Source organism: Lutzomyia longipalpis, chromosome 3 (assembly GCF_024334085.1).
Source record: "Lutzomyia longipalpis isolate SR_M1_2022 chromosome 3, ASM2433408v1".
Lineage (NCBI taxonomy): Eukaryota > Metazoa > Arthropoda > Insecta > Diptera > Psychodidae > Lutzomyia > Lutzomyia longipalpis.
This window is the reverse complement of record NC_074709.1, coordinates 618,758-638,466: the sequence shown is the minus strand read 5'-3', so window position 1 is coordinate 638,466 and position 19,709 is coordinate 618,758. Positions and strand designations below refer to the sequence as shown.

The 19,709-nt window shown below is 35.3% G+C and overlaps 1 protein-coding gene across 3 annotated transcripts in view; it reads right to left on the bottom strand.

The window, feature by feature from the left end:
• The window catches only part of LOC129794292 (uncharacterized), a 99,363-nt gene that overhangs the window by 50,993 nt on the left and 28,661 nt on the right, over positions 1–19,709 (bottom strand). For 2 of the 3 annotated variants that reach the window (XM_055835079.1, XM_055835080.1), the window contains one exon: positions 17,289–18,382. In XM_055835079.1, coding sequence (XP_055691054.1) covers positions 17,289–18,382 — 1,094 coding nt within the window. Of the gene's footprint in view, positions 1–17,288; positions 18,383–18,462; positions 18,611–19,709 lie in introns of those variants that run through there. The other variant, XM_055835081.1, reaches the window with a different exon arrangement.

Here is a 19,709-nt window from a genome sequence, read left to right as displayed (position 1 = left end):
AAATTTCTGCACAACTTGCCACAGTAATTGAGAGGCAAATGGGCTGCTTTTGCGGTGTTAAGAAGACATTATTGGAATCGATCGACTCTGACCGTCCAAGCTTCAGCTCCAAACCATTTCAGGTCATGGTTTCCCATCCCCAACAAAACATATCCTCATGGAATCACAGCAAAAAAAAAAGTGACCATGATGGGAATTTATTTGGTCGAGTGCAGCAGTTGATGACCAAACTGATGGCTTCGCAGATTCCATGTGAAGCTCTCTCCTCAATGAATATGCAGTTATTGTAGTGATACGTCGTGTTAATATTTCACTCACCACACACAAGTGTCCCGACTCATGAGGGAGATTTATGATTCATTGAGAATCTCCATGTCACACAGAAAGGCTACACTGAATACTAGCCCGCTGGATGGACTGTGAAGTTATGAGAAATTAATTTTTGTACTGCACACACTGGGTCATTCATCGCTCAACTATTGCCATGAAAAAGCACCAATATTAAAAGCATCAATATTAATCTAGATGTTAAAGAGAAAAATAAAATTGCAAAATCACGATGAATTATGAAATTACAATAAGAAACTATTTTAATGCTAAATTCACTACACACGATCTTCCTCTTTGTCCTAACTAACCCACAAGAAGACCCCCTAGGGTTTGATAGTCTGGGAAATTCTGACCTTTTCGGTGAGGGAAAAAAATTGTCATTTTCTCATACCATCAGTCAAAATTTCATTCATTCACGCATGACTTAAGTAGCCGACACGTTTTACAGTGTCTCCGTGAGAAATGTGTTTTGAATTTCCCTCAATTTCCTCATTTATTTTGTCTCTCAAAATGAGAGGTGAGAGTCAAGGCGGCTGCTGGATGATAGAATAATTTTACGTAGGTTTTTGATAAATTATTTTTTAAAAAAAATTCAAATCAATGAAAATTCTAAAAAAATCAAAGGGATGGGGTCGATTCTCTCAAAAACCTTGCTTTTTTTCTTCATAATGTGCCGTATTCTAGAGTTAATTTTTTTTAGGTTCTAGAAATCTTGCATATCATTTTTTATGGAATCTAACTATTTAAAATTTAAAAACTGACTGAAAAAATTCGAACCAATCATATAAATACTTTCAAAATTTTACAAATATTCGAAACATTCGTTAAAAATTCCGAATATATCCCAAGTATTCCGAATATTCATTATAAATTTCGAATTTTAATGATTTTCTTTCTCATTTTTTTTGCTTTTGGCTTGTTGCAGAAAATAAAAAAAAAAACCTTAACAACGAAATAAGTACCTACTTCACTTTTGAGATTAAGATACAAAATTCAGTAATTTATCGCAATGTAAGAGTTAAAATTGTGAATGCAAGAAGCACCCTTATAGCAGCCAATTATTGTGTACTATATAGAAAAGATGAAAAATAAAATTCAGTGAAATGCATTCCACTATACGACTCTTAAGTTGAATATTCTGAATAAATAAGGAGTAGAACATCATACTCTATTGGCCCCCCATCTTTAGTGTTTATGGAGCTGTTAATGTTCGCAATGGCTTCATTATTAAAATACGAATTCCAGCTGAGAGAGATTCACTTCTTGAAGTGGTCGTTTTTATTTAGATTCCCGCATACTGAATAAGCTCCATCCTGGGCAGACGTATTAATGAGGAGCGAATGTACTTGAGAGAGAGAGAAAGCTCCTTATGCAGTCAGATAGGAAATAATTCCCTTTAAGCGATGAATTTGAGCGTATCCAGCGGACTTAAACAGACTCCATGCACAGTTGAAATTCATCATTGAGCTGACATGAAAAGTGATCCAAAATGCTAAAAGTGATTAAATAACGATGAGCGCATTATTGTTCAAATAATCACGTATTTGCAATGGGAACCACAATTTCCGACCACATATTAAAAGTTTTAGCATATTCATCAACAAATCTACTCTTGATGAGCTCTATATACACACATCAGGAGTATTTCATCAAATTTTACCCACACCCCCGGAATTCCCAACATAATGTTGATTATGGTGAAATAGCAATGAGTTGAGCCGAATAATTTGGTTGTCTTTTTTTTCCACTTGCAAAACTTGTTTCACCGCGCTGTATTTAGTTACTAAATCAAACCACACACACAATACCAACCAACAGTGAGTATTACTTTTTCGGTTATGATGGACAAACTATAAATTAAATTTTGGCAAATTTAATTCAATTTACCCGCCCGTGGAGATGTTACATTATGTACTTTTTGGCTTTTGTGCGGAGAACTTCATTTTGCATTTGAGTAGGTACCTATACCCAAAAACTCCAACTATACCTACATACATATATCTATTTTTGGCCAGGGGACTGCTGTGTGGCTTTTGAAACTTTCTCTGTGCACTTTTGCATTAAAATTTCCAACACACGAAAATTATTCGGTGTTTTACGATTATTGTATGTCTTTTGGCGTTATTAATGGTACGTGTAAGAGTGTCTCTTGAAATTATCCAAAACTTCTCAAATGACACCCAGGCATTAATTACCGCCGAAAACTTATATACACAGAGGAGGGTCACATCACGACGGGAAAAATATAAGAAATGAAAGAAGAGCAAAAGTGTGAGCCAAAAGGTCCGTGAGGAGTTCGTCTTTCAAAAGTCGTAAAGAATGTAATTTAATGAAAGTTTTATAGTTTTTTTTTTGAATAATGATTCATTACCTAATAAGAGTAAAATTTACAATTTTTCTCTTAATATTACAGCAGTGTTTTCTATGAATAATAATTAAGTATGCTACCTATTATCCAAATATTACGTATTAATGAGATTTTTTATTATTTTTATTCTGCACACTTTCGCCTCCTGGAAAAATCATAAGTTCTTCCCATTTGTAAATCAAAAAACTTCTTTGAAATACAGTTGTGCTCCGCAGTATAAAATTCTTTTTTATTGCTATTTTTTCAACAAATACAAATTCTAATAAGTCTAAAAAAAATCTTTCAATTAAGTTAGTTTTAAATTATATTATTATGTTTTAATAAAAATATTTTGAAGAGAATTGTCAATGTTCGAGAAACTGATAAAAATATTATTTTTGAATTTGGCGCGCACTCGAAGCGGGATAATCGTGGTGAATACGAGTGGTGAAAACAAGTAATGTGGGGATAAGGACAGATTTGGCGGCAAAATGACAGATCAGGTTCGGAAGGCAACAGGGGGTATCCGACTCTTGCCACTCACGGTGCACTTCATGCCACTTTTTCATTGCCACTCTTGCCACTCTTGCCACTCGCGGTGCAGTCTCGCGGTACATTCTGGGCATAGTCGGTTACCCCCTGGAAGGCAAGGTGTAGTACGAATGAAAACGTGCTTGATCCGTACTAAAGTGTAATTTATCGCCTATAATTTAGGAAATTTCAAAAACAGCCAATTTTGACATAATAAAAAATACGAATGGTAAAAATTACTATGTTTAAAAAAATTCAATTTGTTTAGTAAAAACTCTTCACGAAAATAAGAAACTGCCATTTTCGATATAATAAAAAATAAACACGTTGTAGAAATTACAACTCTCATACAAATTCCACAAATTTCTAATTAAATTTTACTATAATCACTTTTAATTACATTAAAAGTCTCAAAAACAAAACAAATGTACTAAATTCAAAGCTGAAAGAAAATTTTAAAAGCGTTTCACTGCGGAGCATCACTGTAAATCAAAGAATATTGAATTTTTTTGAAATAAAATCACGTCTGGGGAGGAGGGATGTTGTCTGATTTTACTCTTGGGAAATATCCTTAGCCAATTTGCACGAAAGAACAGACATTTTCCACACAAAGAAAGCGAAAGTTAGAGCTGTAAGAGAGAAAGCAGAGAGAGCATTTCGTGCTCAAAAGAAAACCTCATTGAATATCAAAGGATATTGAAAAATATTTTACAAAATTGCAATTTACCATCGATGGCAAATTTCTTTTTTATAGGTACTACACCTTATATCCCATCACTCAATGTATGCAGCAGCTGAATCTGTCGATTGGTGTCATGAAAAGTTTTAGCACTTTTCGCGCAAAAGCATTTATCTCGTGTAATTCATTGGGGATCTCGATAGTAAAAGTGAATTTAAAAAGTATCAGCAGAAGGGGAGAAGAAGATGGTGAAAAAAAGAAACCATACCGCATGAAGAAGGAAATTGCTTGCAATCGTAAAATCTATATGGCAAAGTTTTCGAGACGATTGTGTGAATTACGTGGAGGAGGAAGTTTTAAGTGAGGACTTGGGGGATCCTCACCAACATGCCATACCTTCTTCTCAACCACGCAAACTTTCTCAATTGATCCATAACCATCGACTTTGTGCGAAAGTTTCTCCAAGTCCAAACTATCATCTGGGTTGTGGTGATTTAAGTCTTCCGTCAGAGCCTCGAAACTTTCAGTGCGTGGCCTGATGAAAGTCAAGGACATACTTTTTTTTTACATCTTCGTAATTGAGGGCTTTTCACTTTTTTTCCACCACCACCACTACTACTACTACTACTATGTATAAGTATGTGGAATTAATGTGTGCCAAATAAACATGCTGTGGTGCCGATGATGGCGCTTGCAAGGCCAGTGTCAGATCGGCCAAAATAAATTGCCATCTCACTTTGCATCGCGACTTGGTCATCTTCAATGGGTGAAAGTGGTCTTCGCGCGGGTACGAATGTATATAGTTGGTATACCTACCTGTGTATATATATTGATTTATCCCAAATGACAACCATCTCGCACTAAAGCACGAGAACGTGTTTCATATTAAAATCGCATTTAATTTAATACATGCCCACAGTGATGCTCAACGGATGAGAAAGTGGATGTGACGATAAAATTAATATGCACAGAATTTCTTTATCTGCTTCTGCGATAATCCCATGATGGTTATTTTTTTCTTCTTCTTTCTTGTAATATCGACCAAGATAATGATGATGGCGAGCTTTGCCATCGTTTGCACTCCGGGTAAAATGCATCACTGGGTTAGTCAAACGTGAAAATATGTATCTCTCTCTCTTGAGATTGGAGATAAAATTGAATGTGAAAATGTAGGCAAAGTTGAATTTCACAGTGATTCTCATCGCACGAGAAATTACACAATTTCACCTCAACGGTGCATTTTGTACTCAAATAAATTTTTGATTCACCCTACCTGTGGGTATGAGGTGTAATTAAAAATTTATTGGAATTGCAAAAACGTGCGGAAAATGTGTGTATGTTGTGGGAAAATCTAGGGGAAAAATCATTGAATATATAAGAAATTCATTCTTTTGGCCAGGAAAATGGTCTATTTAATCAGAAAATGTGCTTTTCTGTTCAGAAAAATGTCTTATTGGCTTAGTATCATGTTAAGATTAAAAAAAAATCAAATGAAAATATTCTTTAAAAAAAAATGAAAATTAAATAAATAAACAAAGGATTATTCTCTTTTTTTTAAACCAAATATGTACGCAAGCTAGTCTTACCACCCATGTTGATGCTTCTTGCGTAGTCTAAACACTTTTTCCTGAGTGCATTTAGTGACGTGCGCCGTCTTCATCGCACCATTACTTTATTAATATCTTAATGACACTCTCCAGCAGCTGTGTGTTTATTATTTCTCCGCACTTGAGTGACTTAAAGGCTAAAAGTAAACCATTTGAGGGTTCTTTTTTCTTTCATCCACTTTGCACGCCCGATGAACCACCCAAAGTCCACCAGAATATATAATTTTACGCTGCAAAGCAACACAACAAAGGTAAAATAAAAGCTCAAATCCAATCACACTTTCTACGGCCCACTTTTCATATTTTATAATTCCGTTGGTTTATTTTACCTTTCAAAAGACTACGCGCGCGGGAATTGTTTCTTCTTGCCCATCTTACCAATTTTCCGTACACACACGCATTCAACCATAAGAAATACCATCGTGAGACAATGGATGGTTCTAGAAGTAGCAATTTATTTTATCTAATTCCCATATTTATTTTTCGCTAAAGCTACATGAAATTCCTTTGTCGGAGGCTTTTTTTTCGCGTAGCATTTTTGCATACCGCTATTTCCGGAATTGAAGCAATTTCTCAATCACTTTTCTTCAATAAAAATTGTGTAACAATCGTCTTCGGCGAAGCTGAGTTCCTCTTATTTTATTTGAAATAAACCATCTCAAACATGGGGCCGTCTTTCCGCCTCTCAGTACGAGAAATGCGTGAGGAATTAGGCAGGTCAATGGTGCTGGGAATGTTTTCAATTGATTGTTGTTTTTTGAATCTGAATACAATATATAAGAGTAACTATGTTTGTATATAAAATAATATAACTGTTTTGAGTTTTTTTTTTTTGAACATTTTCAATGAAGAAAATTTAATTTTCAGTATCAAGAGCCACTGTATGTACCTTTTTATGCCATATATAGGTACATATTCAAAGTTCTTTACTTGTTTGCTTTACCTACTTCATGTAAGAGCCGACAAACTTTTTATTTATCATAAAATAAATATCATAAATCCCTTGCAATTCTTTTCCTGAAAGTAGGTAATTTCAAAGAAAATTTCTCATCTTTTATTTTCTTTTAACAACAATCTAAACATTTCAAATTTTATTCCATCGAAACTTTCGCAAAAGGATTGAAAAAACATTTTTCACGCAAAAATAATATTCATCTCAAAGCATACATAATGGAAAATGTATTGTCCCCCCACTGAAATAGTCATAAATTTCTCTTGGTGAGTCTTTTTGCGACGAGCTGTCTCAATTTTTGTGCCTCATCGTCCATCTCGTGTGATGGATTGGAAAGAGTTTAGGTGGATACCTGTGGGGCATATAAGAAAAGTGAAGAAATGGCGCACAGAAATAAATTCAAAAAAGCACTGTAACTTTCTCTCCAATGCACTTTGAGAGTTAATTGCCACGATTTCCTGCCTCCAATTGTCTGATGGAAGCATCAATTGCAATTGAAATTGATTTCGTGCTACGATGTTTTGCGAAATGGAGACAAATCTACTCTAACTCTCCGCAATCAATTGGATTCCGATCTCAAATGTAATATAATTTTTTTTTAGTTGGTTAAGATGCGGTAAATCACTGAAATTGTGCCCCAATAATCTACAAAGTGAATTTTCTCATTAATTTGCTGTGAGATGGAGGAAATTGGAGATTTTCCACGGTGTCTCCCACTTGCACCACGAGATGTTGTACTAAAAATAAATCCTTAAGGGGCTCAATGATAAAATTAACCATCAAAGACAGAAAGATTTTCAACTGAATTTTACCATCAATCTTCATAAAATTTAATTAAGTAGCTCCACCACACGTGAAATCATAAGGACATTATAAGAAGTTAGTAAAAATTAAACATTTTTATTTGGCAATAAATGTTTGACTAATTGAGAGAGAAAAACATCGAAGATTTAATAAAGAAAATCAATTGGTGCAAGAATTTTCAACTTTCTTTGGCTAAATATTCCGCAAAAAAATTTTTTTTTTCAAAATTAAGAAGAAGAATCTATTTGAATAGACTTCTTTTTTTATTGAATTCCTCAATCCAGAATTATTCGAATTATTAGAAAACTTTAAAACAGGATTTTTTTCTACTTAAGTTTTCAAAACTAATTTGTTGTGAAATCGTCGATTTTTGTAGCGACATTCTCAAAGCATTCGAGGAAATCAGTTTGTCATGTTTTCATGAAAAATTCTATTATCAGATTTTCCAATATAAAGAAAACTAATCAAAAAAAAAAACATTCTCAAAGAATTCGATAAATTTGTACAACAAGAATGGCATGTTTTTTTTTAATAAAATAAAATTCAAAGTTTGGAATTTATTTACATGGTTTGCTTTCAAGACCACAGATTGGAAATAATTTTATGGGTTTTGCTGTGAGAGAATCCGTGGAAAAAAAAACGCATAACAATCGTACATTTTTTTCTTCAGCTGGTGAGTGTTAATTCGATATTTCTCGGAGGAATATTTTTTTTATATATAAACACTATAATGACCTCCAATAGAGCGAAAGTTTCTTCTTCAGTGTTGATGGATGTACTGGCGGAGAAAACTTTTGTATATTATGGCTGAAGAGGAAATTATAATGCATCCAAATGGAGGTTTTTCGATTCCCGAAAGTCATCAAACTCACTTGGGGAGATGTGAAGTTGGACGTGAAGTTACTCAATACAAGGGAGATTATTCCGGAATAGATCAATGACCATATAGCCATGGGTCATCACACACAGTGTCGATTTCAATTGAGAATTATTCAAAAAATATTCACTCACGGAGGTCGTCAGCATGAGAACAAAGCAATAGATCAACATTCATTGTGGATTATCTCGTGCCCAATTACTATCTGCGAGACTTATCATGTGCTATATATAGTGAGCAAGCAAAGAACCTGACATGTAGGTACTTAATAGTTCGTTCTCATCATCATTACTGCCACAAAATGTCTAGCAATAAAAATTCTCAAGTGATTTTAGTATCAGTGCGGTGCATTCATTAAAATACAATTCAACAGTGGAAAAAGAGAAGAAGTTCTATTGAGTCAGTCTTCTTGACTTAAAATAATCAATTTATTTGCGTGAGTTATCAAAGCGCAACTTTGACTCTCTTCTACACATTTGCAATTTCCTCATTTTCCTTACACCACAATTCCTGATTGACAGTCATACGGGCAATTCAGTGGTGCCTCTTAATTGACTGCATAAGATTGTCTGAATATTGCTCTCAATGTGAAGTTCAAGAATTCCGCTCAAGCACTGAATGATGTAATTAGCTTTATTAACAATTAACTCACTCTTAAGTGGAAATGCTTCTTTTTCAGCATTTTGCCTCAAATCACCATCCAATTTGGCAAATTCCACGCGAAACTTATCCACACCAAGAAGAATTTCGTGGGATGAGGGTAGAAATACCAATTGCAATTCATTACGTTTTTTTTTGGTAAGTGGTAAACAATTAATTACATTTGTATTGTGTAGAAAATTGAAAATGTAGAGAAATCAATTTTAATGGAAACTTTTCTTAAGAATTTTCAAAAAGAAAACTGATCCAGAATTTTTTTAACAATAAATTATTTCCTGAAACCTTTCGTAAGTTATTCTGGTTTAATCTTTAATGAAAAATTAATGTTTTATTAAAAGATTTTTTACGTAAATTAAATTCCAATTTAACATTAAGCCAAGGCTTAAAATTAAGATAAGGCTTTAGTTTCATTTATTAAACCAAAATATACTTTCCTAAACCAGGCTAGAGAGTCAAATTTCTTTAGTTCTGACATTTATACGGTTTTGAAGTTTAGTCAAACGGAATCTTGGATAAATGTTTTTTTTATTAATTTTTACAAATTACAATGTTCAAAAATGACCAAACGCATATTTTGTTCGTGTTTGGGCAGCAAAATTAGTAAAAATCGTCCAAAAGTTTATTCATCCCCGGTTTAGCCAGTTTAACCTTAAAACCTTTTAAAACTGATCTAGAAAAATTTATCCTATTCCAACTATTTTTTTTATCAGAAAGTTTATAACGCGGTACTATTTGAAAGGAAAAGTCAACATAAATCCAGTAATCAACAGCATAATACGTAGTAAATTGCCACAACCCTTTTATGTACAAAATGCACCAGCAGCAATCTCCATTTGCAGCACCCAAGAATGGTTTGGTTGGTGTCTGGAGCAACTTTGTTGCGAAGAATAAGTTTTTGTGCACACCATTCCCAATTATTTGTATTCTTTCTATTCCACTGCTTTTGGGGAATTTCATCGTTCTCGCGCGTTTTTCTCCCCCCATCTATTCCGCCCCATACTCGGCCATGTCATATGTATGTATTATATATGTATATGATGCGGAGGCACATTCCTAATAAATAGCCTTTTGTTGAGTTTGGATTTTGATTTTGGGCATCATTACATTTTTGTGCATGAAAACACCCAAGAAGTGGGATGGATGGATGAAGGTAGAGAAAAATAGTTGAGAATTTGAAGAGGCAATAGCCGTGGTCTTCAAATGGTGCTGGCCGATGTACCCCAACTGAGCCATTGAAATTCATTTCTCAAAATCCGGTTTTTTCTTTGTTATTCGCCGTCCCTCCGTCTTCGCCATTGCTTACGGCCCTTCCATCATCTAAGTCGCACCATCTCCTTAAGCAAAGAATTCAGATTATGTTTGACTCACATTTTGTGTCCCAAGTAATTCCCAATTTTCACGCTCTTTTTTTCGGTTCCTTCCAACTTTTCAATCTTTTGCCTGACCTCTGTGTTGTTGTTTGCCAGCATGTTTTGGAAGTTCTATGTGCGGTAGTATGTTGTATTTTTTCATATATGTACAACATATATATTATACGAAATCACCATCATGTACAACCCGAGGCATAAAGCAAAGCAAAAAAGAGAAAAAAAAAGATCATCCAAGTTGAAGCATCAGAGACACTCTTGGAGTGATTTTCTTAAATTTCATTAACCCTCTTGATCCCAGAGCATTGAGTAACAAACACTCTCATGGTAAACATGCACCCGAGAAATGAAGGCAGATAAATGGGAAATTGAGTAAATTGCTCTGTGAGAAACCAATAATCTCTATACGATGCTATTTCTCCCTCACAATCATACGTGTAGCATAAGTTATGTTGCACCGACAAAATCCCCCAAACAGAAACTGTATCTTCCTATCGGGTCTCTCAATCGCAGAAAGAATATGACTTCTTTCTGGTGGCTACACCACACAGCATGTAACTCAAGTACGTAGCACATAATGTATTGCTATACCATAAATCCATTTTGTACATTAACATACACAGAGACGCAATGTTTTTTTCCATTGCGAGCCCCAAAGAGCACACCATACAACAAATACTCTTTGGCGGACCCAATGTTGTGTCTGTCTTGTGCTTGTCTTTCACAGCAACCGCGCGCGACTTCCCTCTCTCTTGGCGATCTCTTTTTCATCCCATCAACAAATAAAACGAGTTTCTTTTGAGAAAACCATCAATACAGCATCCCTCCATCCAACGATCACCGTCACACACAAGTAGTCCCAAAGCCCCGAAAGAGCCCAAAAGTACCACGAGATCCCTCCTGCGGGAGCGCACTCAAATTTCAGGACACTTCTTCTGCCGCCGTATAGCAGCTCATTTTGATGGGATTTCTCTTTCAAAAGGCAATTTACGACCGTGTCTGCTTTTTATTTACTCACCCCCTCGAGAAATGTACCATGCTGTAATGCTCGTAATGCTCTATTCTTACCAATAAAACATTTAGGGTTTCACGCCCTCCACATACGCTCTTCAACAATCACTACCGACCTTGAAATGCTCCTTATGTTTTCTATTAAACTTCAAATCAATTTGAACTAAAACACATGTGTCAGGCTGAGTGAGAAAGATGCAATTGAAATTCATTTATGCTCCCTTTTCTCATTGCTCAGAAAATACATAAAGTTTACATTCCTATCTTTTCCAACTAACGAGATATTGCAAGTTTTAGCTTGAAGAATAATAGGAATTATTTAATTTTTTAAATGTTAGAATATTCTTCATTTGATCTCATTGACATTAACTCAATGAGTACCTAATATTCTACAATAATACCTTTAAATCAAAAGAACAAAAGAATAATAAAATATGAAAATAAGTTAGATATTTAATGCAGATTTCAAACATTAATAAAATTGTCAATGTTTCTCTTTTATTTTTCAAAAATATCACCTCTATAGGGCTATAAAGTACATCATTTTATCATAAATTTTTGATGTAGGAAAAAATTTTCCCCCGTAGAATATGACAAAAATATACATAACGTGCAATATAAAAGTTTCAAATAACAAGAGAACGCAATTTTATATTCAAAACAAGGAGAAAGCAAAGGGTCGTTTATTAGCTGAAAATTTAAGGCTATTAATTATTCGGAATATTCCGAAAAGGAATTTATTTATTCTTCTATGAGAAAGGACATTATGCACAAGACATGGGCCAAGTATCTAATTAGAGAAAACACAAAGAAAAAAATCTAATAAAGGGCATAATTCGGCGACCAAGAAACCCTTGAAATCTTGGGAATTTGTACTGAAATTTCAAGATTTCAAGCGAATTTCAAGGGTTTCTTGGTCACTGAATAAGGCCCAAAGTTTCGTATAAAAGTAAAAAAAAAATTGGCCGCCATTTGCCATTTTGTACTTTTTTCTCGATTTCAGTAAGTAGAAACGTTGAGACCTAAAGTCTTAAAGCTGACTATATTTTCATTGTTTTATTCTCCATTTAGAATTTCTTTTTCTGAAAAAGATTTCCTTTATTTTACAATTTTCTTTGTGTACCAAATCACGAATTCTCTTTGAGCCTCTTAAATCCTGCGTGAAGGGGATTTGATCCTTAATCAATTCTTTCATTTCCTTCTTTTTTCTACATTTAAATATTCTTAGTTTATTCAAAGTATACAGAATCCCTTTTTTGATGAAATCTGTATTTAGAATAATTAAACTCTTTTTTGCTTGTTGCTCATGTATTGTTACACATTTATGCAACAGATAGTTTTAATGCTTCTCCAAGTCACGTATATACTAGCAAATCCCTTTCATATTAAGTTCTCTTATGTGGTGGTGGCATAAGAATTACCCATGTCTCCCGTTTTGGTTTTATTTCACATTTTAGCCATCTCGCTGTCCATCGAAGGATGGGTATTAAGAGAACCATGAGGCAGAGTGGTGGAGAAGGGAGCCTCCGCATGAGAAAACTCCTTCGCATGGTTACATGATATTTTTGTGTATCTCGAATGGCAAAATAGCAGCATTCAACCATGTTCTTTGATGGCATTTTTTTGTTGTTGTCTTCCTCTCCTCCCACTTGAGCGGCAAAAATATAACTCGTGTGTTGTTGTGCCAAAGACAATTTTCTACCATTCGAAGCATGAATCAGGTAGAAAATATATACAATATATAATTTTTTTCCTCAATCTCATGAGTTTTCGACTGTGTGTGCAGCGAAAATACAAAAGATAAACAGAGATGGATTCAGAGAAGTGTTGTGTCGATTTCTTGGAAGTTTATTTTGTATTCTCTCTTGGACAGGTCTCTCTGATGTTGGTGGAGATTTTGTAGAATTGAGCTTCATGTGCGCGGGGAGAATTTGATGCAGATTAGACAGGAGGATGCTTATGATGGGTTTTTCTTTTTGGGCACATTGAGCACATTGCGTGTATTTAGTTATATACATAGGTATGTAAATTGTATATATATAGAAAAGCTCTCCCCTGTGCAGCATTAGAAAGTCTCTTGTGGTACATTAAATGACTGTACCACGAATGGTGGTGTTTGGGAGGGAATTCACTTTGGTGTCTCGTATATGTGTTGTTTAACGGTATTGACGCGGAACAAAGGTAAAATTCACATAGAAACCATCTCTTTTTCACCAGTGACGCCACAATAATCTTCAGAAGAAGACAAATATTCATCTCCTCAATACAGAGGGAGCTCTGGCTAAGAGAATGGCAAGTACATCACACTGTTTGCATCGAAGCGATCTCTTCGCCATGCACGAAAGACATGGAACTTTGGTGATGTGGTGTAGGTACCATATTATGTTGTTGTATATAAAATGGAAAAGTGCACAAGAGAGGTAACATTTGTGCAAAAGGCCAATGGTTGTGTGTTGAATGGATTCTTTTTCTTTCACTTCTCATTTTTTTTTTCGTCGCACTTTATTCTCGATTGTGGTGTGTACAACACAACACTGGGTATATACGAAAGTAGGCCAAAAATTGAGTTTGGAGAGACTCAAGTGAATTAGATGAAAAATTAATTCTTCGGACAATTCTCATTCACAATTCCGCCATGGACATGCTTTTTTTTTATTTCTTATTTCTCTTTAATAATTCTTTAGGCGCGGAGAAACCAAAAAGGTACGTCTTTCATTCGATAATTGAATTAAACCACGATTTTTCACGATTTACGATCCTACACAGCTGCCAATAGACGAAAAAAGAATTTATTCACCTCTTGGTTTGTGCCGAAAAGTCACCATAAATCACCCACATTGGGGGACTCTCTCTATACTTTTTGGTGGATATTATTCACTTAAAACAGTCAAATAAATCTGAGGCAATTTAGAGAAAATCCTCGGAGGGATTTTTCGAGCGCATGATAACCTGCATTTTGATTGGATTATTCTTCAAGCACCTCCAGGGAAGATTTTGCAAAAATATTCTCCATTCCCATGTAGCAAACTATATTCACAATGACTATTATTCATGTATCAAATTCAAAATGAGAATTGAATTGACGAAATAACTAATGCAAAAGGACAATGCATCAATCAAGTATTTTTAGTTTATTTATTTTAGTTAATTTAAAATTATTCCGAATATTCATGTATTTTTTGTGTGGTCAGTTTTTTAATAAAAAAAAATCATTTTCTTCACAAATTGTAGTTTTTCCTTCACCAAAATGTAAGATTAATTAAAAAATATTTCCAATTTTATAAAAAATGCAATTTTTAAGTTTTCTCAATCAATCCAGCAGGAAAAAATAATCAAAATATGCTAAAGCTCTTTGTTTTTATTATACATCATTTTCTATTGACACCGTAGTAAGAAAATTCAATACAAAAATATACTTCACTCTTTCAAATTATTATGAAAGTGACTCGCCAAAGTGTGTCTGTCCAGGAAATTGTTCAATTGCCGGGTGCAGCTGCTTATAATTTTCTCATTGTTCTTTCTTTTTTTTTTTGTCATAACCAACCCATAACCCTCCGATATATATAATTGAGCCCTTCCGCTTGTGTCTGGCAAAAGAGGGTCACTTTTTCCCAGACTGACCAATTGAAAAAGAACCTCAAAAAATGCTATAACAATCCCAAATCATATACGGCTCAAAATTTTTACTAAAAATCACTAAAATTGAAGGCAATGCGAACTAATGGGGACGTAGGAAAAAAATAAATATGATGCTCAATCATAGCTTTAAATTGCTTTGTATATTTTAATGAGTCCATTGATTCAGTGTCGATGCAATAAATCACCGTGTGGAGAGTATAATCAAATATCAATGAGCTGGGTTTTGAGGGGGAGAGACGACAAATGTGCGCTTTTTTCAGCAAATGCAATTGAATCCAATTAATTGGGGGCTCTTTGGCGGGCACATCAACATTTCAATTACATACAAAATTGGTTGGACGTTCAGTGATACTAAAAAGCAAATGATTGGAGTGAATTTAAAATCATTTTCATTCGGCTTTTTGCTAATTTAGCGAGGGGGGTTGAGGGGTGGGGCAAATTTTGGGCATGAGGAAAATTGGAAAACAAGAGGAGAAATTCAACCAATAAATTCATTTCTATATCAGCACTTCTATCACATCTACTCTACATGATTTTTAGTTGAAAAAATAATTCCATAATTGTCAGGATAATGAATTTGATAGATATTGCCGGGAAAATTGATTGATTTCAATTTAGAAAAGCGCTAAGATACAATTTAGATCCACAAGTCGTACATGAGCGGTGAAATAATGGGGTTTTTTGTGCAAGAAGAACAATAAATTTCAATTTCACTCCTCATAAAATCAAACACCAACCAAACTTTCCCTCTAATGAAATCAAAATGAAAAATTTATGAAATGCACAAAAGTCAGAAATCCGCAAAATTGCAGAAGGAAGTACGAAATGGCAAGAAAGCTCTACCAATATATTTCAAAATCAGAATGAATTGCAATTTATAAGAAGCTTAAGAAATCTTCTTTGTACATATTTCTTCAAAATACAATGATGTAAGGTCAAGTTAGGAGAATATTATTTCTCGCTAAATTCATAAGACGCCGCTCTTTGGGCATGTCCATCGTCCAATCAACGGAATCAGACAAAACCTCAATCATTCCGGTGAGATTGAAATGATTAGATTCTCTTTGAGAAAACAATAATAACGGAGTTTCGTTTTTCCACCATGAATGCCTAAAAGGTAATTGAAGTTAATACTTCAAAACTTATGCAGTTTATGCTGCGAGAGAGATCTGATGGCAAAGATGAAAATAAACATCCAACATTGAGCCAAAGAAGATACCGTTCAGAACTAATGGATGTGGAGTCAGGTGTTGTTTATCTTACGCAATAATTTCCCAGAAATGCTTACAAAAGACATAAGGTTATGATTCTTCAACAATATTGATGGCAAACAAGATGAAGTTGATCTAATTAGAGGAGTTTGAGCTGTGTGAAAGAGATTTTCATGACATGTGGTGGACTGAGAGATGGAGAATTTGGGGAAATTATCTTTTCAAGATTTTGTGCAAAAGAGTTCCGTAAAAATTACTCAAAAGTTCTAAAAGTTCAACCATCAGCGTCGATTCTGTCAGGAATCCTTTGTATTTTTACAAGTTAAAAGCATATTGTAAGATTTTGACACTTGATGCTTCTAAAAGAACGTTCAATAATAGATTTTTTCTTCGAGAAATCTTGCAGAAAATTCTCTAAAATTTTCAGAAAAATATTTTCATTATTATTTTAGTAGGTATGTACCTACATTCTTTGATAAATAAGCTTCAAAATTTTATAATATTTTACCCCAAAATTCTCTTTATTTGTTCTTTAGAAGAGAAGAGAAAGAAGATCTTTATAATAGTTCTAGTTCACAATAATCTATTAAATTTAATTTAGATTCCAACGACCCTGTTCTAATTATTATAAAATAAATTGTTTTTTTTTAACAAGCTCAAAGTTTTGAAAGTTTTGCTTTAATAATAATAAAAAAAAATAAGTCAGATAATCTATTTATTAATCTAATTTATTTAATTACATACTCATAGAGCACTGGCAGGTCATTTCCTGTCCATTGGATAAACTTTTTTCCAACAAAATGAACATAAGAAGGTTCAAATACAAACTCACATAAATAGCCTTACTCATCGTCATCTATGCAATATCTTAAAGGAAAATGGAAATGGGAATCGGAAGATAGATAAGACGATTACGTCAGAGTCTCGGAAACGATAAAGTACAACCTAATTAAACGTGAGGTCAGAGGGTACACACAGAGTCCGGATAACATTGGACTATTTGTCTCGTAATTTTACGATAAGAAAGTATTATTCGCTTTGTCTTAATTATAATTCGGGTCAAAAGGTTATGAATAATATTTTCTGGGCCATTTTTCCTTCAAACATTTTTGAATAATTGAGTTTGAGATTTTGGTGTGATTTATAGGAAAATTTGGGTGTGTTTTTTTTAAATGTTGAATATACAATGTATTTATGCTCAGAGCACTTTGTAATGAGAGAAAATAAATTATTGTTTGTTGGAATTAAATTAAAAGAAAAATGATAAACTCACCGTCTTATGATGGGCAGCGGAAAGACGTATCTGGTGTCATTGGGAGCCGCCACAACGGGTCCCACGGGAATTGTGGGGATGAGCGGTGGTGGCAAGAGTGGTGGCGGTGGCGGGGATGATGTATCAATTGGGAGTGTTGAGTACGGTGGCGGGAGATGGCTGTTGAGGATATCCGGTAGTATTTCAAATGCCGGTCTCACCACCGCCCCTGGTGGATGGATGTGCTGTGACCGCGTGCGTACCTGTCGCCTCCCACGACGCTCCCTGCGTCGCTGTTCCCGCGCACTTAGCACAAAAGTTTCCTGTGATCGTCGCGGTGCCGGTAGGTCATCCGTTTGGGCTTCCGTGGATGTGAATGTGCGCTCTGGGTCACTTTGTGCGTCCTCACGCGGACACCCACTCACTTGCGTGTCAATCACGCTCTCATTGGCATTCACATGTGATTCACTCTTAGCACTATTTACAAGTTGCACAGGCACTGCTCGATAACAATTAACAATACTCACACCCGACGGTTGATTCACAACATCCTGCTCCTGATCACTCTGGTTCACGTGAATCGTAAGGCTGGGCGCCGTGGCGCGTGGTGCTTCCTCCACGATAACAGTGGAGGTGCCCTCGGGTGTACAAGTTGCGGCGGGCACACTGAACTTCATCACTGCATGGCAATCTAAATCACTTCTGCGGGCCACTTCTTCATCAGCACACAACGCACGCCCGCTCGAGTGGTTGTCTCGCACACAACTAGCACTACCCACCGCTGTAGCAGCCGAAGCAACCGACGGTACCCCCGGATCGGCTCTCGGCGGTGCACCACGTGACGCATACATAGAACACCGATCACCACGAGGTTTACTGACCCCAAACACTGAAGGTAGATCCGCGAGTGTGTTTTTTGCCGTCGTCGCTGCCTCTCGTGCAGTCACGACGGTGTCGCGTTTAGAAAAATGTAGGTCTCCGTGGCAGCCCGATGACGACGCATACATCTTAGCGTCGCCCTTGCCGGTCAGCGATGACAGATCCACCAAATCCCCAAAGTCACCTGCAGAGAAGCGACTCGGATGCTGCCCAAATGTATCCCCCGCCATGGAGTCCTGCAAAGCAATGAGATCGCATTAATCACACCGCCCCAGCACACCATTGTATGTATGTTAGCCGCCCATTGTCTCTCAACTTGATCTCAATCCACATATATATGTATTTTTCCCGTGCTCATTTTGCACAAACGACTCAAATCCCCCGCCCGCAAATTGACGAGAACACACTCAGCAATTCCATCCACACACTCCCGAGCCCCGAGACGCATTAATATTGGATTGAGATGGGAATTTTTCATGAGACAACGACACTTTTCACTTCCCAAAGCAGATTTCACGACAACGACGACGATGCAGTGTTGTTATGTATATTTGGCACAATTGAGATCACTTTATTTTTTTTTTCACCAAGAAAGATTTAATATATATTACGCATGAATCACCCAAGAGAGGGGTTAATCTACGACGACGCTTTATTGGCTAGCCAAAAGCAACAAGTAATGACCCCACAGTCTGAGACACAAACAAATATGTCGTGACTGTCTGGCTACTGAAATATGCTGCATTGCTTGAATGAAAAAAAATCTTAAAATAAATTTATGCTTTATTTGGATTCAGTAGGTATTTAGTGAAAGTGAGTGAACCCTCTGTAAGAAAATTAGTTAACCTTTTAACAATTTTCATTTTGACCCTTTCGATCTTAGCGATTTTCTCTATATTTTTAAATGTATCGAAATCTATTATAAAAGAGAAAAAAATAATTCAAAAAATTGTCTTAAAAACATTGTTTTAGACTACAATGATAAACATTTCTTTCCTTAAAATAATTTAGAAACTTTTCTGTAAAAATTGCCCACGCGTTTTGTTTCCTGATAACCCTCACTTACTATTTTATAAGAATTATCAAATAAAACCTTTTTGAGAACTTTAATTCATAATAGAGTACATAATTCCATTTACGCAATTTATGTTCCTCTCATATCTATCTAGAGTGAATTTTCTCTAGCTAGACACCCTACAACTCTACTTGTATCTTCACAGAGAGTGAGAAGAAAATTTCTCCGCAATTTCAGCATTTTGTGAGCATAAACCCCAATTAAATGGAATGTTTTCCGCTAATAATAAAATATTGTGACAAAATTAATTTATTTCTGCCACAAAAAATGATCTCATGATTGATAATTCCGAGAGAGCACCCACTGAAAATGATTGTCACCGACGTTTGGGCGTCAAAATTGCGATTTGAAGCCACCAAAAGCGACCATGTGCTATGGCTATAAATTGACGGCTATTTATTATTGATAGACACATTTTGTCGGCGGGTAAAAAAAAGTTATTTATTGAAACACTGCTGGTTTCATTATTAAGTAAATCCGATATGTAT